This window comes from Molossus molossus, unplaced genomic scaffold (assembly GCF_014108415.1).
Source record: "Molossus molossus isolate mMolMol1 unplaced genomic scaffold, mMolMol1.p scaffold_m16_p_19, whole genome shotgun sequence".
Lineage (NCBI taxonomy): Eukaryota > Metazoa > Chordata > Mammalia > Chiroptera > Molossidae > Molossus > Molossus molossus.
In genome coordinates, this window is record NW_023425354.1 from 39,412,871 (window position 1) to 39,437,943 (window position 25,073).

Sequence of the window (25,073 nt, forward strand, 5' to 3'; positions counted from 1 at the left end):
AGGCTGGACAGAACTGGCTTGGGGGTCTGTCATGCCCATGCAGTCAGATGGGGGCTGGAGGAGCTGGGGGCTGGCCAGGCATCTCTCTCTCTTTGTATAGTTCAGGACCTACCCATGTGTCTATCTGCTGGGGCTTCCTCATAGCACAGTGACCTCAGAACAGTCAGACTGCTTACATAGTAGTTAAAAACTAAAGACAGTATTCCAACTAATAAAGTACAAACTACATTGTCATGATCTAGCCTCGGAAGTCACATAGCATCAAATCTACCATATTTTACTGATTTAAATAGTCACAAAGTCCACTCAGTTTCAAGGGAACGGAGCATAGGCTCTACCTCTAATTGGAAGGACAGCCAAAGTCTCATTGTAAGAGGAACAAGTGGAACAGAAGATATTATTGCCATTATCTTTGCAAAATACAATCTTCCAAACATGTCTTCATACATTCCTTGGCCATTCTGTGTAGGGCTTTAGCCTATCATTTGTCTATTATTCTGTACATTTCACTGCAATTAAAAATAAAAAAGTTGCCTGGCCAATGTGGTTCAGTGGATTGAGTGTCGGCCCATGGACAGCAGTCCTGGTTCAATTCCCAATTAAGGCACATACCCGGGTTGCAGGCTCAATTCCCTGTAGGGGGCATGCAGGAGGCAGCCAATCAATGTATCTCTCTCACGTCTATATTTTTATCTCTCTCCCTTCTTCTCTCTCTAAAAACATCAATAAAAACATTAAAATTATAATAATAAAAAAGTTGCACTGGCCAGTATTGCACAGCGGTTCGAATGTTGGCTCGAGGACTGAAGGGTCTCGGGTTCAATTCTGGTCTAGGGCATACACCTGGGTTGCAGGTTCGATCCCCGGCCCCAGTCAGGGTCTGCAGGAGGCAACGAATCGATGTGTCTTTCTCACGTCGATGTTTCTCTCTCCCTCCCTTCCACTACTCTTAAAAAAATAAATGGAAAAATATCCTCGAGTGAGGATTAACAAAAAATAAAATAATAAAATGTTATGTAAATAGAATTGTATAGTATGTCACATTTTGGGATTGGATTTTTTTCTTTTTGCTCAGCATGAGTCCCTGGAGATTAATGTGTCTTTCAATAAACAGATAGTCTTTGTTGTTGATGTTGTTCATCCTCACCCAAGGATGTTTTCCATTGATTTTTAGATAGAGTGGAAGGGAGTGAGGGAGGAGAGAGAGAGAGAAAGAGAGAGAGAGAGATGACCAGGCCCAGGGATTGAACCTACAACCTAAGTACCTGCCCTTGACTGGGAATCAAACCCTCGGACCGGAGGATGCTCTAACCACTGAGCAAAGGCTGCCAGGGCAAACAGTCTTTTTTTTTAAATCCTCACCTGAGGACATTTTTGCATTTATCTTCAGATAGAGTAGAAGGGAGAGAGGGAGGAAGAGAGAGAGAAACATCGATGTGAGAGAGACACATTTGAGTGGTTGCCACCCACATGACCCCCACTGGGCCGAGGACAAACTGCATCTGAGGTATGTGTCCCTAGCAGGAACCGAACCCGGGACTCTCTGGTTCACGAGCTGATGCTCTAACCGCTGAGCCAAACTGGCCAGGGTTAAACAGATAGTCTTAATGTTCTGATTTATCAATCTTTTCTTTTATAGTTATTGATTTTCGTATTGTTTTAAAAAAATTTTTGCTTACCCTAAGGTCATGAAGATATTCCGTTATTTTCTACATGTTTTGTTATTTTACTTTTCACATTTAGATCTACAATCCATCTGGAATTGATTTTGTGTACTATGTGAGGCTGGGATCCAAAACCATGGTCAAGAATCATTTCCACCCCCCACCCCCTCCCGTACACAGATATCCAATATCTTTTTTTTTCTTTCAATTAAAAGAAAAATATTTTTTCTTTATTGATTTGAGAAAGAGAGGAAGGGAGAGGGAGAGATAGAAACATCCATGAGAGAGAACATTGATTAGCTGCTTCCTGCACACCCCGCACTGGGGATTTGGCCCACAACCTGGGCATGTGCCCTGACCAGGAATTGAACTGGAAACCTCTCAGTGCGTGGGTCAAGGTTCAACCACTAAGCCACACCGGCCGTATCTTTGTTTTTAATCATCACCTGAGGATATTTTTCCATCTATTTTCAGAGTGTAGGAGGGAAAGATATATAGAGGGAAACATTGATGTGAGAGAGACACATAGATTGGTTGCCTCCTGCATGACCCCGACAAGGGCCATGGACCAAACTGCAACCGAGGTATATGCCCTTGACTGGAATTGAACCAGTGACTCTTTGGTCCATGGGCCGATGCTCTAACCGCTAAGCCAAACTGGCCAGGGCAATATCCAGTATCTTATATTGAGAAGACTGTTCTTTCCATATAGCTCTGTATTGCCACTTTTGTCATAAAAAAGTGTGGGTTGCCCTGGCCAGTTTGGCTCAGCAGTTAGAGCATCCGCCTGCGGTCCAGACGGTTCCTGCTAAGGGCATGTACCTCGGTTGCAGTTTGTCCCCGGCCCTGGTTGGGTTGTGCGGGTGGCAGCCACTCAATGTGTCCCTTTCACGTCGATATTTCTCTCTCTTCCTCTCTCTCCCTCCCACTCTGAACAAAAAATGGAAAAATGTCCTCAGGTGAGGATAAAAAATTTTTTAAAAAAAAGAAAAAACCTCAGTAAATTAGAATACTCCCTGAACCAAGAAATTGTTGGGAACCAGCTACGTGTCAGAGTTCACAGAGCCTGGAGGTCTTTAGTCAGAAACTCGACCTCCCCCAGGATCTCAAGGAATTAGGCTTGCATTGTGTCTGTGCAGCTCGGGGCTATGTGTGACCCGATGTACCTTGAAATACCTGAAATGCCTGGGTGTGCCTGTTATCTGCAAAGCAAACTAATTCTATATAGCATTGTTGTAGCCCTGGGCATTATATCAAGAAGATCCTATTTTCTTATATCATTAAACTTTTGCTGTAAGGTATAAAAGGCATGTAATAAAGCATATAGAGGCTGATCTCCAAGACTCTGTCACAGGGGTGTTTGGAATCAGATGCTAGCTGGCTAATAAATGGCTCTTATTTGGAATTCAATTCTCTAGTGGTCTTTCTTTGACTCTGTTGTGCCACAACATTAATGACTAAAACTTTAAATCTTGACAGAGTTAAATCCTCCAACTTGACTCTTTTTCAAATTTATCTTACTTATTGTTGGGAGTCCTTTGGCATTTCCCTATAACTTTCATAATTGTTCTTTTTTTTTATCCGCACCCGAGGACATTTTTGCATTTATCTTCAGATAGAGCAGGAGGGAGAGAGAGGGAGAGAAACATCGATGTGAGAGAGACACATTGAGTGGTTGCCACCCATAGGACCCCAACCAGGGCTGGGGACAAACTGCAACTGAGATACATGCCCTTAGCAGGAACCGAACCTGTGACTCTCTGGTCCGCGGGCCAACGCTCTAACTGCTGAGCCAAACCGGCCAGGGCTGTTCTCTCTCTTTTTTTTAGGAGGTCAACTGCAGTGGCAAGATTTATTTTTTATTTTATTTTATTTTTTTAATCTTCACCTGAGGATATTTTTTCCACTGATTTTTTTTTTTAAGGGAGTGGAAGGGAGGGAGGTAGGAAGGGGAGACAGAGTGGGAGGGAGGGAGGCGGGGGAAACATTGATGCAAGAGAGACACATGGATTGGTTGCCTCCTGCAGGCACCTCAGCCAGGGCTGGGGATGAAACCTGTAACCAAGGTACATGCTCTTAACCAGGAATGAAACCCAAGACCACTTGGTCCATGGGCTGATGCTCTCACCTCTCAGCCCACTGGCCAGAACAAATTTCTTAAAGCAAAAGTACATTCTCAGAGGGAGAGAGCTGGCAGCAACTGCACTTTAAAGCGAAAGTACACTGTCAGAGAGGGAGAGAGCAGGCAGGCTTGCCCATAGTTTGTCAATTAAAAATCTCTTGGTATTTGATTGGGATTGTATTGAACCTATAGACCAATTTGGGAGAATTGATATCTTTGCAATATTGAGTCTTCAAATTCATGGACAATGGCATATTGGAGGCCTTTTTTGTTTCATTTTTTGTTCTCTCTCATAGCAATTCTACTTAGTTCAAAATATATACAGAATCTGAGTGCTTCTCAATACCCCCATTGGTCCAAGTGGCTATCATATTTCACCTGTATTACTGCAATACTGCTGAGAAGCAGCTGATCTCCCTGCTGCCTCCCTTACCCCTCTTCATTCTATTTTCAGCAGGGTGTTTACAGCAATGTTCTTATTGAGTTGTCTCGCTATTACTGATTTGTAAGAGTTCTTCTTATATAAGGGCTGCAAGTCCTTTGTCAGATATATGTATAGGCAAGATTTCTTAAGACCAAAAATAAATAAATAAAAAAGACCATTAAAGATAAAATTGAGCCCTGGCCGGTTTGACTCAGCGGTTAGATATATTTTTTCTGACTGTGCTTTGCCTTTCCTTTTTCTTTTTTATTGATCAATTTTTTTTAGAGAGAGAGGAGAAACATGGATTGTTGTTCCTCTTATTTATGTATTCATTGGTTGATTCTTGTATGTGCCCTGATCGGGGATCAAACCTTTAACCTTGGTGTATTGGGACAACACTAACCAACTGAGCTACTTGGCTAGGGCCAAGTTTCTTTTCTTTTCTTTTTTTTTAAGTTTCTTTTGATGAATAGATTTAATTTGGTAGTCCGATTTATCAATTTTATCTTTTTTTTTTTAATCCTCACCTAAGGACATCTTTTTGCATTTATCTTCAGATAGAGAGGGAGGGAGAGAGGGGGGAAGAGAGAGAGAAACATCAATATGAGAAAGACACATTGAGTGGTTGCCACCCACACGACAACTGAACTGAACTGAACCTGGCTGACGCTCTAACTGCTGAGTCAAACTGGCCAGGGCTCAATTTTACCTTTTTTTTTTATCCTCACTTGAGGACATTTTTCCATTTTTTGTTCAGATAGAGTGAGTGGGAGGGAAAGAGAAGAGAGAGAGAGAAACATTGACGTGAAAGGGACACATCAAGTGGCTGCCTCCCGCACGACCCACCCCCGGCTGGGGACAAACTGCAACCTAGGTATGTGCCCTTATCGGGAACCGAACCCGGGTCTCTCTGGACCGCAGGCCGACGCTCTAACCGCTGAGCCAAACCGGCCAGGGCTCAATTTTATCTTTAATGGTATTTTTTATTTATTTATTTTTGGTCTTAAGAAATCTTACCTATGCCAAGGTCATAAAAACATTCCCATTATTCTATAAGCTTTATGGCTTGAGTTTTGACTTTAGGTCTATGATTGATCTCAAACTAGTTTTTGTATATGGAGTGAGGTAGGGGATGTGATTAATTTTTTCCCCCATACAGACTCAGTTGTTCCAGCACCATTTTTGGAAAAGATTTTTCTTTCTCCCTTGAATTGTCCCAGTGCTTAGAATGATCTTTTAAAAATACATCACATTGCTCTGGCCGGTTTGGCTCAGCATTTGGAGCGTTGGCCTGTGGACCAGAGAGTCCTAGGTTGGGTTCCCGCTAGGGGCACGTACTAAAAAATGAATAAATAATAAATAAAATCAATAAAGAAACAAAAAAGTTTCAAAAAAAATAAGGGAACTATGTTAAAAAAAAAAGAAAGAAAGAAAGCAGCCCTGGCCGGTTTGGCTCAGCGGTAGAGCATCAGCCTGCGGTCCAGGGAGGCCCAGGTTTGGTTCCCGCTAAGGGCATGTACCTCGGTTGCAGTTTGTCCCTGGTCCTGGCTGGGTCATGCGGGTGGCAACCACTTGATGTGTCCCTTTCACATCGATGTTTCTCTCTCTCTCTCTCCCTCCCCACTCTATCTGAACAAAAAATGGAAAAGTGTCCTCGGGTGAGGATTAAATAAATAAATAAATAAATAAATAAATAAATAAATAAAAATACGTCAGATCACATCACTCCTCTTTCAAAACCCTTCAGTGATTTCCCATCTGAGAATAACGGCCAAATTATCCCCCATTAAGGTTCCACATTTCCATTCTGACCTCATCTACTGCCATGCTCCCCACTGCTCATTCACTCATCACTTCCAAACACGCTGACCTCCTTGCTGTTCTCTGATTATGTCAGACATACTTCTACCTTGGGGGTCTTTGGTTGGAAAGCTCTTCCCCTCACATATCTGCATTGCTCATTCCTTTATTTTTTTTGTAGTTCAATATGTTTGTATTGATTTTTTTAGAGAAAGGAAGGGAGAGGAGATAGAAACATCGATATGAGAGAGAAACATGAGTGGGCTGCCTCCTTCATACCCCCCACTGGGGATCGAGCCCACAACTCAGGTCGGTGTCCTGACTGCAACCTGGACCTCTCGGTCCATGGGACAACACTCAACACACTGAGCCACACCGGCCGGACCTTTTTTCTTTTTGTAGTTTAAAAATGTTTTATTTTTAGAGATGTCACCTTTGGAATTTAAAATAAGCAGTATATTCATTAGAGAAATTGTTTCACAAGACAGGTAGTTTTAACCTTTATTTTCTCAGTTAGGTCTTCCTTCAACACCCTAAAATTTCAGCACCCTCTTGAACTTCCTAGTTCTTTCAGTTTTATTTGCCTTCTTAGTATACACCATTATCTAATATATTATGTATATATTTAATTTTTCTTATTTTGTTTGCCCCACGTGAGTATAAGTTCTAAAAGCTATGGATTTGTTCTGTTCCTTGCAGTCTCCCCAGGATGTAGGACAATGCCTGGAACATAGCATGCATTAGATAAATTTGTAAAATGAATTAAAATATTGAAGCTCAGAAAGATGGACGTTACTGGTCTAAGATATCATAGGTAATAGAGCTAAAATTTAAACCCAAGCAGTCTGACTCCAAAGTTCATGCTCTTAGCCTGAGAAGTGAACTCCGTTACTGCGTGGGGCTCGGGATGGGCAGAGAGATACAGTGAACCTGAACGCCCCCACCATCCTCTGCCTGCAATGGAGCCAGGTCTCCCCGGGTTCAGGCCTAGCCTCAGCAGCTGCGACAATGGCTGCCCGGCCCCAGGATACAATCGGGGGGCCAGGCAAGTGTGTTGATGCCCCCCAGTGGCTAGAGTGGGGAAAGACATGCAAAGTATAGCCTTGGGCTGAAGGTGTGTATGGGAGGGGATCTGGTTAGTTCTTGATTCCTTCTCTCCCCTCACAGAAGACACAATATAGGGTGTGGGCTTAACAGATCTTTATTTTACCAGAAGGGACAGGCAGTGGGGCAGTGCAGCATCCAAGCCCCAGACCAAACATGCAGCATGTACATGCAGGAACAGCTACACAGGCTGGAGCAGGGCCCGTGCCAGGGGTAGGGGACTGGGACCATAGGATACCCATAACACCTTGGGTGCTTGGCCACTAGGTTTTTCTGCCTCCACTAGAGCCAGGAGACAGAGGACTGGGCTGCTTCCCCAGGGCTGGAGTCTTATCACTGGCCAGGAAGAAAGATGGCACAAGAAGTATGGAGTCTGGCCAGTCTACAGCACTCGATTCTGTACAGGGTTGGCACAGCCTTGCCCACTGGAAGGGCCTGACCCGATACCCGGGACAGTGCAGCCCTAGCAGAAAGTGGGTCTACAGACTTTCTAGTCCCCAGCAGGGCTAGACCCTTATCCCAGAAAGGCTAAGCAGAGTTGGGAACAGGCCTCACTCCACCTAGCAGGGACATGTCCATAAAGGGGACTTCCCTGAGCACAAGCAGGGGCCTCCTAAGGCAGTAGTCAACTGGGGGAGCTGTTATAGACAGGAGGCCTTGATTCTGTGCCCCTGGGGTGGGGAAGAGAGGTAAGGTATGAGAGCAGGCCTAGGGCTGGGAGGGGTGAAGTGAAGGGCAATGGCCTGGGTCTGTAGGCCACTGCTACCTAGGCCTAGAAGGGCTAGAGTGGGTGAGGCTGGAGCCTTCCCAGGGTAGGGTTTAGGGCTCAAAAGACCAGGCCAGGAGAGGGGCAGGTGACCATTTTACCCAGACCCCCTGCACCCATGCTGAGGTCCGGCCAGGGCCACAGGGAGGACAGACAGATGCAGAGAACTTCAAGGCACCAGGATTCTGAAGAGCAGCAGGGCCACCCCCCACAGACAGACAGTGATTATAATAAACATCTTCAGCTTAAATTACATGATGTGTATAAAGGGTGGGTGGGAGGAGAGAGGGAGAGAAAAAGACAAACAGAGGAAGAGACATGTACAGGGAGATGAGGGTGGAGGAGACACACCAGATGAATATGGCAGTGACAGTGAGGGTGTCGGGGAGAGGTGGAGAGGAAGGAGACAGAGACAGGAGAGAAGGGAAGACAGACAGAGAAGGCCTGAACACACAGCACTCCTGGTCCCTACAAAATAAGGCACCAGAGTCAGTAACATTCCCGTTGTTCCTGTGGTATTAAAACAGGTGCTGAAGGGAGGAGCGGGCAGCTGCTGAAGGGTGTGGGCCTTTGGGAGCCTCACACCTGTGCACCGGTGGCCTTCTTGATCAGGGGTATCTGCAAGGATGGGAGATGCCATGAAGCCACGGCTCGGGGGCCCACAACTGCTCCACCTGAGTCAGTCCAGTGGGCTACCCAGGCAACCCCACCACAGTGAGCAAAGTACACACCTTAGATAGGTCCACGCCTGTAAGGGCATGTACAGAGGCAGGCAGCTCAGCCAGCAGTCGGTTCACTTCTGATGTCACCTTATTGTTGTCCCCGCTGAGGACCACAATCTCATCAACTTTAGTCAATGGGGCAGCAACTTTGGCAGCAATCTAGGAGTTTGGGTGGGAGGAGAGCTTGGTTGGTTCTGACACTGTCCACTTGCCCTGTTCAGCATCTCGCCCTCCCTTCTCCATCTCATCTAAATCCCAAAGCGGCCTGGATGGCCCTTAGTTGAAAGCCATAGTCTGGGTGCCTGTTGTAGGGTTCCTCCCCCTTTTAATTCTTCTAGCCAACCTGTCGCTGTGCTCCTGACAAAGCCCAGAGAAGTGCCTGCAGTTGTCAAGCTAGTCCCAGCCTGGGGTGGGAGCCTCACCTGGGGCAGAGCCTCCAGCACCAAAGCCATCTTGGCGGAGTCCCCATATTTCTGGTAGGCCTCAGCCTTGAGTTTCATCCTCTCAGCCTCTGCCTTGCCCATTGCCTCGATGACTGCTGCCTCTGCCTCACCGATTTTTCGGATCTTCTCAGCCTCTGCTTGAGCCAAGAGTACTTGCTTCACCCTGAGGGAGTAGGTAGGGCAGGATCAGTGCAAAGTGCCAAGGGTCCCGTCCCTCAAGCCTTGCCTGGGAGCCAGCAAACCCTCAAGCCCTCTGCTCTGACAGGTGCTGTCAGGGGTGGGGGACCCATGAAGGGGGGTGCCCTGTCATTCTGGCTTTGGCCAGGGAGAGGCTATAGGCTCCCAGATGCAAATGAAAAAGGGGATTAACCTGGACAGGACACCCTCTGTGCGAAGCACCGTACCAGGCACTTCAAACTCCTTTATTTAATTCAGTTCTCCTAACAAGACTTCCATGTTCTTCACAGTAAGCAAGCAGGGATGGAGGAGAATTGGCTTCTAAGTTGTGGTCAGGAGAGTGGAGGGAGTGCATGCGTGGCAGAGGAGCCTGCCTCACTCATGACCAAGCCCCTGGCACCCAGCAGCACTCACTTTTCACCCTCGGCTATCTGCTGTATGCGGTGCGCCTCAGCCTCGGCGGGGCGGCGCACCGTGGCAATGAGCTCCTTGTCTGTGCGCAGGATCTCTTGTGTCTCCACTGCAATCTGCTTCTTACGTTGCACAACCTCAATCTCAATCTCTTCTTGTCGGATCTTCTGTTGCTCGCGGGCCCCTTGTAGCTCATAGGCCAGCTGGGCCTCAGCTGTCTGTGGCAGAAGTGTGGTCAGCATGTCAGAAGCTAGTCGCCAAGTCTTGAGCCCTGAGCCCCAACGCAGGTGCCTTACGGCTTCTCACCTTGACATTGACTTCCTCACTGAAGGCTGACTTTTGCAGCTCAAAGGCTCGCTTAGAGTCAGCAATTTTAGTGTCTGCCATGAACTTCACATCCAGCATCTCCTTCTTGCACTCGGCTTCCTGGGAGCAGGAGGGGCAGGTGTGAGGGTCCTCTGAGAAACTATGGTCCCACCACCCCTGAGTTTCCTGTCTCTGGGGGCGGGAAGGAAAGTTCACATACCCGGATGCCCGCGTCCCGCTCGGCCTCAGCCACCCCAATGTCAGCATCTCTCTGTACTACAGCAGTCTGCGTCTTGCCCAGGGAGCTCAGATAGTCCACTTTGTCATACACATCCTAGGGAGGGAAGGAAGGGGGAGTCATCACTAGGAACAGTTTAAAAAAATTTTTTTTTATTGATTTGAGAGGGAGAGAGAAAGAGAGAGGGGGGGAGAGAGAGAGAGAGAGAGAGAGAGAAACATCAATTGGTTGTTTCACTTATTTATGCATTCATTGGTTATTCTTGTATGTGCCCTGACTGGAGATTGAACCCACAACCTTGACGTATCAGGGCAATCCTCTAACCAAATGAGCTACCTGGCCCAGGGCTCCCTAGGAACAGTTATAAGCACAAAGGTCCCCCTCCTGTCAAGCTCCCCTCTCCCATCAACCGCACCTTGATAGTGAAGCTGAGGATCTCAATGCCCATGCGGCCGACATCAGGGGCCGCTACTTCCCGCACCAGCTTGGCAAACTGGTCCCGGTCCTGATAAATCTGCTCCACGGTCAGGGTCCCTGGGGGCAAAAGGATCATGGGCTGGCTCCCCAGACACCTAGCCAGCTAGAAAAGGGAGGAAGAAGGCATGCAAGTAGAGGTCTGAGTGTATGCAGGGGTTGTGCAGTCTGAGCTGGGTCTTCCTGGTTTCTTAACAGTGTTTAGTGCCAAGCCTCCTTCTGCAGATTCCAGGCTGGATGAAGAAAAGTGTTCCACTAGGTACCTGATCAGACTTGCAGCCCCTCACCACCCACCCCAATACCCTCTCCTTCACTCAAGTCACATGAAGTTCTGAAAGGAAATACTTTAGGAAAAATATTTCAGCTTTTCATCCAGAAACCTTGGTGGACCTGACAGACCCTCCTGCCCCACCCTCTACCCTGTTCTGCATCCCACCCCTGGCCCTGGCTGGGGACCTTGTGATGCTCTTCCAAGGCAGCAGAAGAGTCTCTGGGCAGGGTCTCACCAAGGATGGAGCGCAGGTGCCCCTCCAGGGTCTGCAGGACGACATTCTTGATGTCCTGCACATTCTTGCCCAGGAACTGCTCACAGGCTACAGCCAGGAGCTCCTTCTCCGTCATGATCTTCACCTGCCAGTGGTCACAGAGGTGCCTGAGCCAGGCTGCAGGGAGGCAGATGGAGGCCCCAGACCCAAGTGTGGAGGATGGTGGCTATGTCCCTCCCCTCCTTTTTCAGACCTGGAAGCCTAGGGTCTGGGGGAGGGGGTGGAGTCTGTCTGAGGCCTCTAGTGGGTATAACACACAAGAATTCTCACACTGAGAAACTTCCTCACTGGCAGCCCCAGGCCCTGAAATGGCCTCTCTCCTGGGCATATGGGGCTTATCCTCCCACCCCTCCAGTCCACTTGATGCTCCCTCATTAGCCAATTCCTCCCTTGCAGGCTCCCCACAGATGGGAGACCTAAAGACTGAGGGGTAGAGAATGCAAAAAAAGGACAATGAGCAACAGGGACAGAGACAGACTAGGAAAGAGAGCCTAGACAGGGCAGGGGACCGGTCCAGGGAGTGCCACCCAGGGTGGGCATCCTCCTGCCTTTCTTTCCCGAGGTACTAAGCCAACAACCCCCTCACCAGAGGCCTACAACATTGTTGAATCTGTCTGCCCAGTGAAGTTGAGAGGTGGTCTAGGGCAGGAAGCCCCTCACCCAGGCACCACGTTGGGAATATAACAGTCTCTGACTCCACAGCTTGCCTTCCATGGCCTCACCCTCTGGTCCCTACACCTCCAAATGCCTACCCAGGGAACAGGGAAGGGCCTGGATTCTGGGGCTTAGCATTTCCGACACCTGCAAAGAACGAGGTGGGGTTAGTGAGACAGGAGCCCTCAGCACTGGTTCTGTCCCTCGCGGGCCCGCTGAGAAGAAAAGGGGTGTCTGTTAGTTCTGCCGGGTGGCCAAGGGGCCAAGAGAGCACGTCCAGTAGCGATGACCCTCTTTTGAAAGTGGGGGGTGGGGGCAGGGGTGCTGGAGAGAGACTGCCCCTGGCTGCTGTCTTCTCCTCCCCACCCAAATCCCAGCACGGGACGAGGCAGCTCAACGGTCATGCGCAGGGCTGCTGAGTTACTATACCTGGGCGACACCCGTCACAGTTAAAGCTACCCCCTCGGCCGTCTCTACGTCCTCGCAGCGGGGCTGCAACGTCATAATCTCTAGGGAAATCCTGCCAAGAAATGCAAAACAGGGGCATGGGTCTGGGGGCCCAGGGTCTGGGGTGTAGGGGAAGAGTCCAATACCTCACTGCTGCAGCTGGGATTGGCCAGGGGTCCTGTTGCAGAGAAGGGTGGGGAAGATTCCCCAAAGAGTCAAAGCTGGAAGTATGTGTAAATGGGATGGGTGGGAAGGCAGGGCAGGGTGGTGCAGGTGCCTCCAGGGGAAGGAGTTGAGTGTGCTGTCCATGTGTACACATGCCCTCTGCTGAAATCAACCTGGCTTAAAGAGTGGGAAAAGGAAGCACAGATGAAGTGGTTGTGGTGGTCTAGGCTGGTGGGAGGGTGGGGAGAGTCCAGGAGTAGCTGTGTGTGTACATCCCGGGACAGCAAGTAAGTGCTGGTACTCCAGGCTGTGCTGTGTAGGTTGTCCCTGGGAGCCATCTGAACCTCCCCCAGGGGCCCTCACTTGCTCCCTGGGTCTGCTCAGCACTCCAGGATATGCCCCATGAGGCTGCCTAGAAAACTCTGCTTGGTAACCTGGCCAGCTGGGAGTATGCCTACTGCTGGACCAAGAAGAGGGGATCCTGTATCTACCCCTTGCCAGGGAAGCCCTGTCTGGTCTCTCCACCTGCCAATAGGCTATGCTGTGCAGCCTACCCTCTGGGGCTGGACCCAGGTGGTCAAGTTGGGAATGAGGCCACACGAGAGCTTCCTGGGCAAGGAGTACTCGAAAGACTTGTTCTGCTCAGACAACCTGAGGCCTCCAGGGTCCACATCACCCAGCTTAAAAGGGACCTAGGCATTTGCAGTTATCTCAGGTAGAGTAGTGAATTTGGAGGTGGATGAGGAGGCTTTAGACTGGATGTCAGGGAGGCAAGGGGCCCTGCCCATTCCACATAAAGTGCTCGGAGCTTCTCAGGCCTCTGTGCTGAAGCCTGACCTCCCACGGCTACAAATGAGACGGGGCAGTCCCTTCCCAATTAGAGACAGCAGGACGGGTGAGGCAAGGAGTGTGTTACAGTTTTTGCCTGAAAAGGCTGAAGGGCAATGTCATGCAGAGGGAAGGGGATGGGTAAGATGACACTCGGGTCTCTTCTAGCCTGGGGACCCACCAGCACGGGGCTCTGAGGGCAGGGGCTTTCTGATATTCACTGCAGCATTCACAGGGCCTGGAACTGAGAAGGCACTCAACAGAGGGCGGTGCGTGAAGCAATGAAGATGGGAAGCCACATATTATGAAGAGAGCACTTGGAGTTGCTAAACTTCCTGGTCTAGGAATGAGTTTCATCAGCTCTGGCTGCATGGCAACAAAGAGTGAAATACCAGGTCACTTGCTTGTCAAAGTGAAATCGTATTCATCATAAAGCTTGGATTTCTCTAGCGTTTCTTCTCCAAAAAAATCCCAAAGTGCCCTCATATTGTTTTACTTGCCTTTCTAATATCCCTACAAGGCACAGAGAGGGCATGATTCCCCCCCATTTCACAGATGAGAAAACTGAAGCCGAGTGACAAGAAATCTGCTCAAAGGCCTCTCAACAAAGAATTAGGGACAGGGAACAGCTAAGGCTCTTTTTGCTTAGGCCTGTCAAGGAGATTGAAGGGGGCCAAAGGGCTGTATGAGTAGAACTCCCCATGGCACCCAATTCTAGCCTTGCAGGGAGAGGGGCTAGGGCTTGGCACTAGGGTGTCAGCCTGGAGAAGAGGCTAGCAAGGGGCTCTGTGGTACCTGAAGGACTACATCAGCTATAGATAGGACTGAACAGTTCAGCTCTGTCACATAAGGGCCTGTGTCTCCTGTCCCAACTTACTCCCAATTTAGGCCTGGCATCCAAGAACACCAACTGGCAGACTTTGACAGAGCTTCCAGAATCCCTTGTTCTTTTCCCACGAGCAGCCCCAGTGGGTGAAGGCAAGGGAGCTGGGGATCTATAGGGCTCTATCCTGGTACCCAGAGCAGAAGGGTTGGGAGCAAAGGGAAGAGAGGCACACTCTCAGGAGGGGAGTCCATCCGGCTCCTGCCTGCCAGGCCCCACAGGGCAGGAAGAGAGAAGGTTAGACACAGAGGAGGAAGCAGGTGGGTTATTACCTGTGCAACCCCTGTTACGAATAGCGGGACCCCCTCCGACGTCTCAATATTCTCACAGCGACACAGGATGGTCATAACCTCCAGAGACAGTCTGAGGAGCAGCCAGGGGGTAGGGAGAGGTAGGGGCAGGAAGGGGTAGGAGGGGACACAGCAAACACACACAGTGGTTATCAGATAAGCACCGATGCCTGATGCCTGGGGGCAGGGTTGCTCTCCATACTTCAGTCCCCCACTGCCAGCTCAGCCTAGGGCTGTAGGGGGACAGAGAAACCCCCTTGCTGGCCTGAGGCCTCTGGGTCCCTTCTCTAGTCCCCACACTCTACCAAGGAGTTGCTGCTGGGCTGGGAAAAAAGCCTGTTGATGCCCTAAACCTATGATCTGAGGTCAGGAGGCCTGTGCATAGGGCACCCGGGTTGCTTACCACCTGTTCTCCAGATTTCTGGCATGATCTGGGAGACTCAGCCTTAGCTCCACACCCCAAACACAGGCAAACCTGTGTTTCTAGAAACTGGGTGGGGGTGGGGGGGGTCATTCTGGGGATTAATGAGCCACAGCAAATACTGAATCTTGCTTGGGGCACACATCCTCAAATCTGTGCTACACATCACTAAGAAAGAAATTTAGGGCCAGAAGAGCCCAGAGAAAAATTTGGATTTTCTGATTTGGGAGTGGGGGCGGGGTTGTCAAGGAAGGCTGAGGGAGAACGCAAGCCTCTGGCAGAGTATTCACAGGGATGACTGGGAGATGACAGGACAATTCACTTTGGAATGTCCAATATTGGGCACAGGCAGAGAAGAGTCGTGGCAAAGAAAACAAGGCACCTTGAAGCTACTTGGCTCACCCTAGCTGGTCCCCCCCCAGGGCAGCGTGTGTGTGTGTGAATGTGTATAGGGTAATGGTCTAGGCAGAGGCCAGACTGTGGGCAGTGTGGAAGGTTTCACTGAACCAGAGAAAGGGAAGACAGAGACTGAGGCGGGAGGAGCAGAAGCAGGTGGGTTGGAGTGATGGGGAACCCTCACCTCAGCTTTCACATGCCAGTCCTGGGGGCTCCGCATGCAGATGTGCAAAGGCTGCCTTCTTTCAAGCTCCTACCATTAGCACCCTTGGGCCAGAGAGGACTCTAGACCTGGTACAGACAGGAACCCACCAAGCTCTCTTCTGGGGAAGGAGAGAGGGAGACAGGAGAGAGGGTGGGAAGGAAGAAGGGAGGGAAGGAAGGAGGGAAAATAGGAGGCTGCAGCTCAGATGCCAGAGGTGGAGGAATCACTCAGGTAAGGAGAGAGCTGTCCACATCATGCTAATACAAGACATGGCAGCGAAGTGCAGCAGAAGGGACTTCACTGAGCTTGGAGAAGAACAGGGGACAGTGAGAGTGGGTGACATGTAGGGCAGCTGTGGAGAGTACCTCCAAAAGGTGGCTGAGTTAGGCTGGGTTAGAAGCCTCTACTCTGACCTGAGAGGCTGCTGCTGGCCTAGGGAAATAAAGGCCTTGGTTTGTAGAGATGTCCCCCAAGAAGGCTAGGGGTTGGGGAAGGGGGTGCCCCCAGAACAGGCCCAAGAAGGAGAGGGGCTGCAGACTCAGACTGCCCAGCAAGTGTGACCAGAGGGAGGATGCTGAGCGTGGGTGTGGGGGATCAGTCTCCTAGGACAAGGTACAAGGTCTTCTACCCCTCACTTCCAAACCTGCTCTCAGAGAAGCTTGGGTCCATCTCGGGGCTCTGCTCCCTGGAGCAAGAAGTGGGAGTGGGGGGCCAAGAAGGTGGACAAAGAACTGCAGAGTTGTTGCCTTAGCAGTGGATGCCCATGCAGGACCAGTCTCTGGGCAAGTCCCAATATCTCTGGGCCTGGCTGTCCATTGAGGTGTTTGGATAAGATACTGTTGTCCCAGGACTGCATGGCATATAGAGTAAAGTGGCAGTGTCTATGGACACCCACGGTTTCTGACAGACCAACTGGCCCACTCAAAAGTGCCTAGGAGCCTCCTGAGAGAAAGCTGTGACCAGTATTGATTACTCTCTGACACGTTTGGCCTTGGGCCAGAAGACTCCCCCAGGATCCCACTCAGGCAGAGCAAAGTGAGGGGGAGGTGGGAGAGAGCAGGGGGTTACTGGGCAATCAGTGAAGTTAAAAAATTGTGACATGCTTCCCATGCCCCTGACCCTAGCTGACACTTTCAGGCTCCCTGGAACCCCTCGCACCGACAGCTCAGTGAGCCATACGACTTCTCTCTGCTGAATGTTGGGGCTGGGGTGAAGGGGGATTTCCACCGAAATCTCCATCATTTCCCCCTCAGGATGATGCCTCCTGTCCCCCATATGCCCACACCTTCACAGCTCTGCTGCCCTAGTTGCCTGGGTCCTGGCCTGGGTGGATGTGGGCCTCTCCCCGATATCTCATGGTCAGGAAGGGGGTGATGGTGGAAAGGTGGCTGACATGCCTCATCTCCTCCTGGGTGGGCAGTGAGGGTGGCGGGAAAGGTCCAGGTCACATCTGGCTCTGCCAGGTGTTCTGGGGGAGCCAGCAGGTAGAGCCTGATGGTGGCCCCTCTGGGGAACTGGAATATCCCTTCCTCTAGTCTTTCCACACTGATTTAGGAAGTCCAGACCTGTCCTGTCCACCCTGGCACTAGTTCTGTAGATTTCCACCCCTATGGAGATAATCCACTGCTATTAGAGAGCCACTTCAGACTGTACATCTATCCTGTTATTCAGCCCCTGCCCGCATTGTCCCAGGGCCTGCAACGGTGAGGGTGCATGTAAAGGCTCTCTAGCTTTCCTTCCTTCTTAGACCCACTGTGAACACGGTGTATACTTAAGGCTTAACGGATAACTTTGAGCTGGAATCAGGGCATTGGGATTCTGTCTGGGCAGGACCCTGAATTCTCTGGGACAGAGTGATGCTTCTAGTGGCAAAAAGCACACCCATGAAGGAGGAGGTGCCCACAGACAGATCTCCAGCATCCCTGTACAACCCATTTTGCCTGCTTCTCTGGAGCCCCCCACCCCCAGAATGAAATGTGGCAAGTGGTAGATGCTCTAACTGATCTGCGGGGTGAAGAGGGAAAGCTGGAAACCCTCTACTCCCTTGCCCACCAGGATGACAGTTTCCCTGAGCCCTCAGGCCCTTACCTCTGAGTGTCGGAGATACACCACCATGCCCAGGCCCAGCCACCAAACACGTACTGTTTATAATCGGAACCACAACAGCCCCCTGGAAAAAAAACACAAAGCAAAACACTGCTGGTCAATCAGCTGTTGGGTTTGTCTACCCTCCATCTCTCCAATAGCAACCCTGGGCCTTTACCTGCTTGGGCACTTAACAAATCCCACTGTTGGGTGCTAGGAGCCAAGGTTACACATAAAAGGGAGACATGCCCTTAAGGCTCTTAGAATCTAGTTTGGTAGACAGGCAACTTGCATAAAAAAGAGGATATCCAATGGGTAGGTCAGAATGTAAGTGCTTTCACAGAACAGAAGAGGTCGATGGGCTCGAGTGAGCAGCAAAAGCTTTTATCTTTCATTCAGCCATTCATTTAACAAAGTAGGGTATTTTCTGTGATAAGAATACAGAAATGAAGATAACAAGTCCTGTCTTGAAGGAGGTAAGATAGAGAAACATGGATGTGAGAGAGACACATCGAGTGGTTGCCACCTACACAACCCCAACCGGGGCCAGGGACGAACCGCAACCGAGGTATGTGCCCTTAGCAGGAACTGAACCCGGGCCTCTCTGGTCCCTGGGCCCATGCTCCAACCACTGAGCCAAACCGGCCAGGGCAGGATCTTTTCTTGAGATGACTGTAATACCACGCGATTCACCTACTATCAGGGCAGGTGCAGACAGAGGGAATGCAGCACCCACTCACACATGGGAGACTGCTGGCAGTGAAGAAGGGGATCTCTAGCCAAGGGGGGAGCCTTGCTCAAGCCTGGCAGACACATCTCAGTGAGGCTGGTCCTCTATTCCCAGGGTTCAAGAGTGACTTTGTCCCTCTCGTGGGAGCGGATAGGGCCGGCAAGACCTCAAAACAAAGGCCAATTCATGGTAGCAATGGGAAAAGTGAAGATAGAGGGAAAAGTTCTAAAAGAAAGTGGTCCTTGCCCTGGCCAGTTTGGCTCAGCGGTTAGAGCGTCGGCCTACGGTCCAGAGAGACCCGGGTTCGGTTCCCGCTAAGGGCACGTACTTCGGTTGCAGTTTGTCCCTGGCCCTGGTTGGTCGTGTGGGTGGCAGCCACTCGATGTGTCCCTTCACGTCGATGTTTCTCACTGTCTCTCCCTTCCTCTCTCTCCCTCCCATTTATCTGTACAAAAAATGGAAAAATATCCTCGGGTGAGGATAAAAAAAAAAAAAAGAAAGTGGTCCTGGAAACTATGTATCAACTAAACAGAATGTTGAATCTGGCCTGGATCCAGATTCATGCAGTGGACACGTTCAGCATGCTCGCTGTACAGAAAATGAGAAAAATCACTTCCTGAAATTCTTGTGAACTCTCCAGCCAATGCTGAAATTACTCAAGTTTAAAAAAACTTTGTAAAAGCTGCAGGGACAGTTCACTTGTAGTGCAACGAAATGTACAGGAAACATGATTCAAAAGAAATTTGATTTGTATATTAAACACAAAAGAAAACAATGGATGTATGACTTGAAAAAAAGTCAGTGGGTGCTGTCATTTCCGTGTTCACAAACTGGGGTTTTCGGGAAAGCCTTAGGGTGTTGCCTCCCAAGGTCAAGGGTGAGGGACAGGTTCCTGTAGCTGAGTTACAGTGTCTATGAGGACCCATAGCAAGGGAAAAGGTGGTGGTAGGGGAGGGGCAGATCACAGTGCATCTCAGGTATTAGGCTAAGGAGGTGTGTGTGTGTGTGTGTGTGTGTGTGTGTGTGTGATCAGGGGCCATTTAAACTGGGGAGTGACAAGCCCTAGCTGGGTAGCATTGTCCGTGTATGCCAAGGTTGTGGGTTCAATCTGGTCAGGGATATAAGAATCAACCAATGAATACATAAAACAGTTGAACAACAAATTGATGCTTCTCTCTCTCTCCCTCACTCAACCCCTCTAAAAAATCAATACATTAAAAAAACAACTGGGAAGTGACAAAATTACATTTGCATTTTAGAAACACTACTTTGCACAAGGAGGGAGATGCTGGGGTTAGGGAGATTGGGTGGAAGCCCTCTGCAGTGGCTGATGTTGGGGGATAACTTCTAGAGAACATTCTGTGTGAGTGTGTGAACAATGGCAACCCTTAGCCACAGGTGGCTATTCAACACTTGAAATGTGGCTGGTACAAGAAAATTAAGTTTTTTCTTTCTTTCTTTTTTTTTTTTTTTATCCTTACCCAAGGACATTTTTGCATTTATCTTCAGATGGAGCGGGAAGGAGAGAGGGAGTAAGGGAGAGAGAGAAACATCAATGTGAGACACACTGAGTGGCTGCCACCCACACGACCCCAACCGGAACCAGGGACAAACTGCAACCGAGGTATGTGCCCTTAGCGGGAACCAAACCTGGGACTCTGGTCTGTGGACCGACGCTCTAACCACTTAGCTAGCTAACCAGCCAGGGCTGAGGAAATGAATTTTAATATAATTATTTTAAATGGAAGTAGCCAGCCCAGCCAGTGTTGCCCAGTGGTTAGAGTGCTGGCCCATGAATGAAAAGATCATGGGTTAGGTTCCCAGTCAAGGGCATGTACCTGGGCTGCAGGTTCAATTTCTCGCCCCAGACAGGGCACATGCAGGAGGCAACCAATCGATGCATCTCTCACATTGATGTTCTCTCCCTCTCCCTCCCTCCCTCCCTCCTACTCTTTCTATAAATCAATGGGAAAACTACCCTTGGGTGAGGATTAAAAAATAATAATAATAAAAGGAATTGGCATATGAAACTGCTTACAAAACAGCCAAATCAGTTTCTTGGTGCTGCTACTGTGCATAGTGAGCAAGTAGCTGGGCCAGAGGTCCAAGAAGCAAAGATCAGTCCATATGTGGGTAGGGATGGGAAGAGGAAATCTTAGGTCTCTGTCTGTTTCTTTGTGGTGAAAATACCTGCTCACAGGGCCACTGTTCAGTAGAAACTATTGTGGGCTTCTCTGCCCTGGGGAGTGGAGTATGGGAGGCCTCTAAAGGACAAGCAGTAAATCTGAAACCTAAACCATCTCGGGATCCAGTGAAACTGGAAGAGGGTCAAAAATCACAGCTTGTTCCACTTCTTCTGACCTGGTGGGGGCTGGGGCATGGCTGCCTCCAGCCAGCTCTAGGGCACTTCTCAATGTGCAGGGAGAGGAGGTGGTAGTGGTGGTGTGGGTTAGGGGGAGGCCTGTGGTAGGGGTTGGGGGATATTCCTCTTTACCTTTAACTTAGTCTTTGACCTTGAGAGCAGGCTGTCACAGCTCAATCTAGGCCTTGGCCAAAGTGGCCAGGTTTTCTGGGATAGCAACAACAGGACGCTGGGATTGCCAGACTGCCCCTTCCCCAGCAGCCTCCTCTTTTGGAAGGCATCTTCCTCCCAGCTTCCTGATCACACTGAACCACTCCCAAAAGAGGACACTTAGGTGCCCCTTCCTTGTCTGCCTTAGCTCCCACTGTCTTGAGACCTGAAAGTCTTTCCTAATTTTATCTCACTTTTTCTAAGACAACTTACTTTTCTGTCCTCAACCAAGCTGAAGAATCACAAAACACCGTTAGATAAACTCCACCCCACTCTAATACCCCTAGATAAACTCTGCCCCACTCTTAGCCCCTCCCCAGACACATTCTGCCCCCTCAGGAAACTCCCTTCCCTTCCTGCTCTTCCCTTTTCCACCTCCTTCTTCCTATTAGTCCAGAAGACCAGGTATGTGCCCTTGACTGGGATTCGAACCAGTGACCCTTGGTCCATAGGCCGATGCACTAACCGCTGAGCAAAACTGACCAGGATGGATTTAGTCTTTTTTTTGAGCTACAAACACCCTTAGAAGTCTAACAATGCTGGAATGTTCCTAATGCATAAAATAAAAAACCTAAGAAATAAATTACAGCCCTGGCCGGTTTGGCTCAGCGGTTAGAGCATCGGCCTGCGGTCCGGAGAGACCCGGGTTCGGTTCCCGCTAAGGGCACGTACCTCGGTTGCAGTTTGTCCCCTGCCCTGGTTGGTTGTGCGGGTGGCGACCACTCGATGTGTCCCTTTCACATCGATGTTTCTCTCTCTCTCCCTCCCACTCTATCTGAACAAAGAATGGAAAAATGTCCTCGGGTGAGGATGATAAAAAAAAATAATAATAAAATAAAATAAAAAACATAAGAAATAAATTACAGCCCTGGCTGGTTTGGCTTGGGTTGGGGCATCGTCCTGCGGACCAGAGAGTCCTGGGTTCAGTTCCCGCTAGGAGGACGTACCAATAAATAAATAAATAAAATTAGAAATTATAAAAATATTAAAGCAACCAAATATGTGGCATAGTGTGTGATATGTAATACCCAATAATATGTGTGATAGTGTAATACTATAGATCTAACCATTGGCTTAAATTCAAAGTAGTGATGAACATAAATGATTTTTAAGGTATTAAAACAAATGCAGCCCTGGCCAGTTTGGCTCAGCGGTTAAAGCGTCGGCCTGTGGTCCAGAGAGACCTGGGTTCGGTTCCCGCTAAGGGCACGTACTTCGGTTGCGGTTTGTCCCCGGCCCTGGTTGGTCGTGTGGGTGGCAGCCACTCGATGTGTCCTTTCACGTCGATGTTTCTCTCTCTCTCTCCCTTCCTCTCTCTCCCTCCCACTCTATCTGTACAAAAAATGGAAAAATATCCTCGGGTGAGGATAAAAAACAAAACAAAACAAAACAAAACAAAAACAAATGCAGTATGGTAGGAAAATATCTGCTAATACCATCGTGGACTGTCACTGACACTCATAATCATAGGAGATGCTAAATATAAATGCACTTTTCTCCACATCCAAATGTACAGACCTCTAAATTCTATTCACAATCCCCAGTTTAAGAACCTCTGACCTATTATGGAGATGAGAGGGAAAAAACCCAAAATAGAGAAAAGGTGTTATATTATAGACTGGAAGAGGAAGGTCAGACAACCAGAAGAACCTCCAGACTTCTCAGGTGAAAAAGATGACCATAAGATATATCAGCATCCTTCTTCTAAAATTGGTTAGTGAGATGCCCCTGGACTTAGACACAGGCCCAAGTAACCAGGTAGGGCAGGGCTGGGAGTAGTTGCTCTGTTCTCCTGGGAGTCCATGTGCAAAAGGGAGCTGCATCACAGTTGGGTCATCTCAAATCTCAAAGTGCCATTATGCTAGGCATCATCCTTCCCTCTTCTCTCGCACGCTTCCTTGACTCCAGCACCCTCAATTCTCAACACAGCCTCCTCTCCCCACCCCTAAAACAGTTTCCAAATTAGCACTGCATCAGCCTCTGGCAAGAGGACCTGGTTTCTGATAACTGGAAGATACACAGCAGCCCATCTCAGGCATTCCTTTCACTCATTCTTTTCCAAAGAAGATTGGAGCTTTTGTCTCCTTAGCTCAGAGTCCAGGCATCCAGAAAGAAACTCTACAACAAAAATAAAGCATGCCCTGGACAAGTAGCTCAGTTGGTTAGAGCATCATCCAGATAAGCCAAGGTTGCAGGTTCAATTCCTGGTCAGGGTACATAAAAGAATCAACCAATGAATGGGTGGAACAACAAATCAATGTTTCTTTCTTTCTCTAAAAAGAAAAAGAAAAACAGCCCTGGCTGGTTTGGCGATTTGGCTCAGCGGTTAGAGCATCGGCCTCGGACCAGAGAGACCTGGGTTCAGTTCCCGCTAAGGGCACTTACGTTGGTTTCAGTTTGTCCCCACCTAGATTGGTGTTGTGTGGGTGGCAACCAGTCCATGTGTCTCTCTCACATCGATGTTTCTCTCCCCGCCCCCCCCACCACTCTATCTGAAGATAAATGCAAAAATGTCCTCGGTGAGGATTATAAAAAAAGAAAAACAAAGTAAAGATTCGGGTTCTAGCCCTGGCCAGTTTGGCTCAGCGGTAGAGCGTCAGCCTGCGGTCCACAGAGACCCGGGTTCGGTTTCTGCTAAGGGCATGTACCTTGGCTGCCGTTTGTCCCTGGCCCTGGTTGGGTTGTGTGGGTGGCGGCCACTTGCTGTGTCCCTTTCACATCGATGTTTCTCTCTCTTCCTCTCTCTCCTTCCTGCTCTATCTGAATAAAAAATGGAAAAATGTCCTCGGGTAAGGATAAAAAAACAAAAAAGATTTGGGTTCTAAAAGCCTTCTTTAGGAGTGGGGGCTGGGAGACTGGTACAGGCCTTACAGTGATAGGTGCAAGTTTGGCCTCAGAGTCCTATGGGATCTCCCTCCTGATCCCAAAGCTATCTCAGGTCTTCAAGAAAGTGAAGTATAGGAGTAAGATCCTGATCAGGGAGAGTGGAGATTTCCTATCTCCGTGGAGAGACTGATTTTGAGATCGACTGCGCCATGTTCTGGAGTAAAAGTTTTCAATGGATTTAGCAATCTTCCCCAAGAGTGGGCAGCTACAATACCTGGTTTAGCCTACCTGCTTCTACCTACTTCTGCAGATAGCTCTAAAACTCTGTACACTGGCTTAAAATAGGCACTGAGAGTGGGAAGTAAGACATGAGGCTTCCAGGCTGTCAGGAACCACGAACCATCCCTAGCACCTGCTAACCAGGGCTGCTGCAAACTGGCGCCTTGAAAGGCTTCAGCCACCTTCCAAGAAACCCAAATATACAATTTAAAAGGCAGCCTTAAGACAAGATACCTCTTCCCTCCCCAGTACTGCAGTCCCAAGCCCCACAAAGGCTAACAGAAATTCTGGAGCCTGCAGCCTTGTGCAATGAGAACAGCGCAACCCAGATCCAGGTTTCTCAACCTGTAGAGGCCACACCCGCACCTCCCCAGAGAGCAATGCCAGTAAACCCCAGCAAGCCCCAACGTGCTGGGGATTAACGGGTCTAATAGTGTCCAGAGAAATTATCTGTAACGCAGGGCCCCTCCTCATCTAGGCACTAGCTCTCCAGAGCTGCGCGACCCACTCCCAGCCCCGGGTGCTGGAATTCAGCCAAACAGTTGATCCTCTCCCTCCCGGAACCCCACGGCTTCAATTCGGGACCCCCAAGGCCACGGAAGGGGAACCCTGCCTAGAGGGGAGGCGGAGGAAGGAGGGGGATAAACAAGGGGAAAACACGCAGTGGGGAGGAGCCCCTGGAGGGTGTCGGAGGGTGCAGAGCACCGAAAGTGTGAGTATGGGGGGCTCTCCTGGAAGGGTCTCAGATGCGGCCTGGGGCGCGGCAGACTCGGGCTCGTTGTCCACCCCCAGTCCCCCGCAGCAGTGCCCTCCACCCTCGGGGCCCTTGCCTGGCCTGCCCTTCCCGGTCGCTCCCCAGCCGGAGACCCCCCCATCCACCTTCCCAGGCACCCTCTACCCTGCCCCCAACACCCTCGGGACTGGGCGCCCCAGACCCACCTCCCTCGCTGCCCCCTCACCTGAAACCACCAGCGCCTCGTTGGGCCCCACCGTGTGGCAATTGCCCATGGCGCCGGCGGGACGGAGGGCCCCCAGAGACCGGGACAGCAGCAGGCAGCCCGCACTCCGCACCCCGCACCCGCCCGCACCGCGGGCC

At 49.7% G+C, this 25,073-nt stretch overlaps 1 protein-coding gene across 10 annotated transcripts; it reads right to left on the reverse strand.

Annotated features, from left to right (window-relative positions):
• Positions 1-7,195: 7,195 nt before the first annotated feature.
• On the reverse strand, positions 7,196-25,058 carry FLOT2 (flotillin 2). 10 transcript variants are annotated; one of them, XM_036269849.1, is made up of 12 exons: positions 24,937-25,058; positions 17,574-17,655; positions 14,446-14,536; positions 12,280-12,370; positions 11,158-11,313; positions 10,593-10,711; positions 10,160-10,273; positions 9,940-10,059; positions 9,637-9,851; positions 9,025-9,208; positions 8,612-8,761; positions 7,196-8,498 (listed from the first exon to the last, which is right to left on the reverse strand). In XM_036269849.1, exons 1-12 carry the CDS (start codon positions 24,983-24,985, stop codon positions 8,460-8,462), a joined length of 1,410 nt encoding a protein of 469 aa, XP_036125742.1. In that variant the 5' UTR covers positions 24,986-25,058; the 3' UTR covers positions 7,196-8,459. The 10 variants fall into 10 exon arrangements, with proteins under 10 accessions (XP_036125742.1, XP_036125745.1, XP_036125746.1 ...); XM_036269852.1 differs by lacking the exon at positions 12,280-12,370 and having other exon boundaries at positions 11,158-11,281; XM_036269853.1 differs by lacking the exon at positions 11,158-11,313.
• Between the last annotated feature and the right edge of the window lie 15 nt (positions 25,059-25,073).

Excerpts from the sequence above, each read along its gene's own strand:
- FLOT2 (XM_036269849.1), bottom strand. The coding sequence starts at position 24,985 with ATGGGCAATTGCCACACGGTGGGGCCCAACGAGGCGCTGGTGGTTTCA. Across the intron at positions 14,537-17,573 it reads TGTATCTCCGACACTCAGAG|ACTGTCTCTGGAGGTTATGA; the intron begins GTAAGGGCCTGA and ends GCTGCTCCTCAG. Across the intron at positions 10,712-11,157 it reads GCACCTGCGCTCCATCCTTG|GGACCCTGACCGTGGAGCAG; the intron begins GTGAGACCCTGC and ends TTTTGCCCCCAG.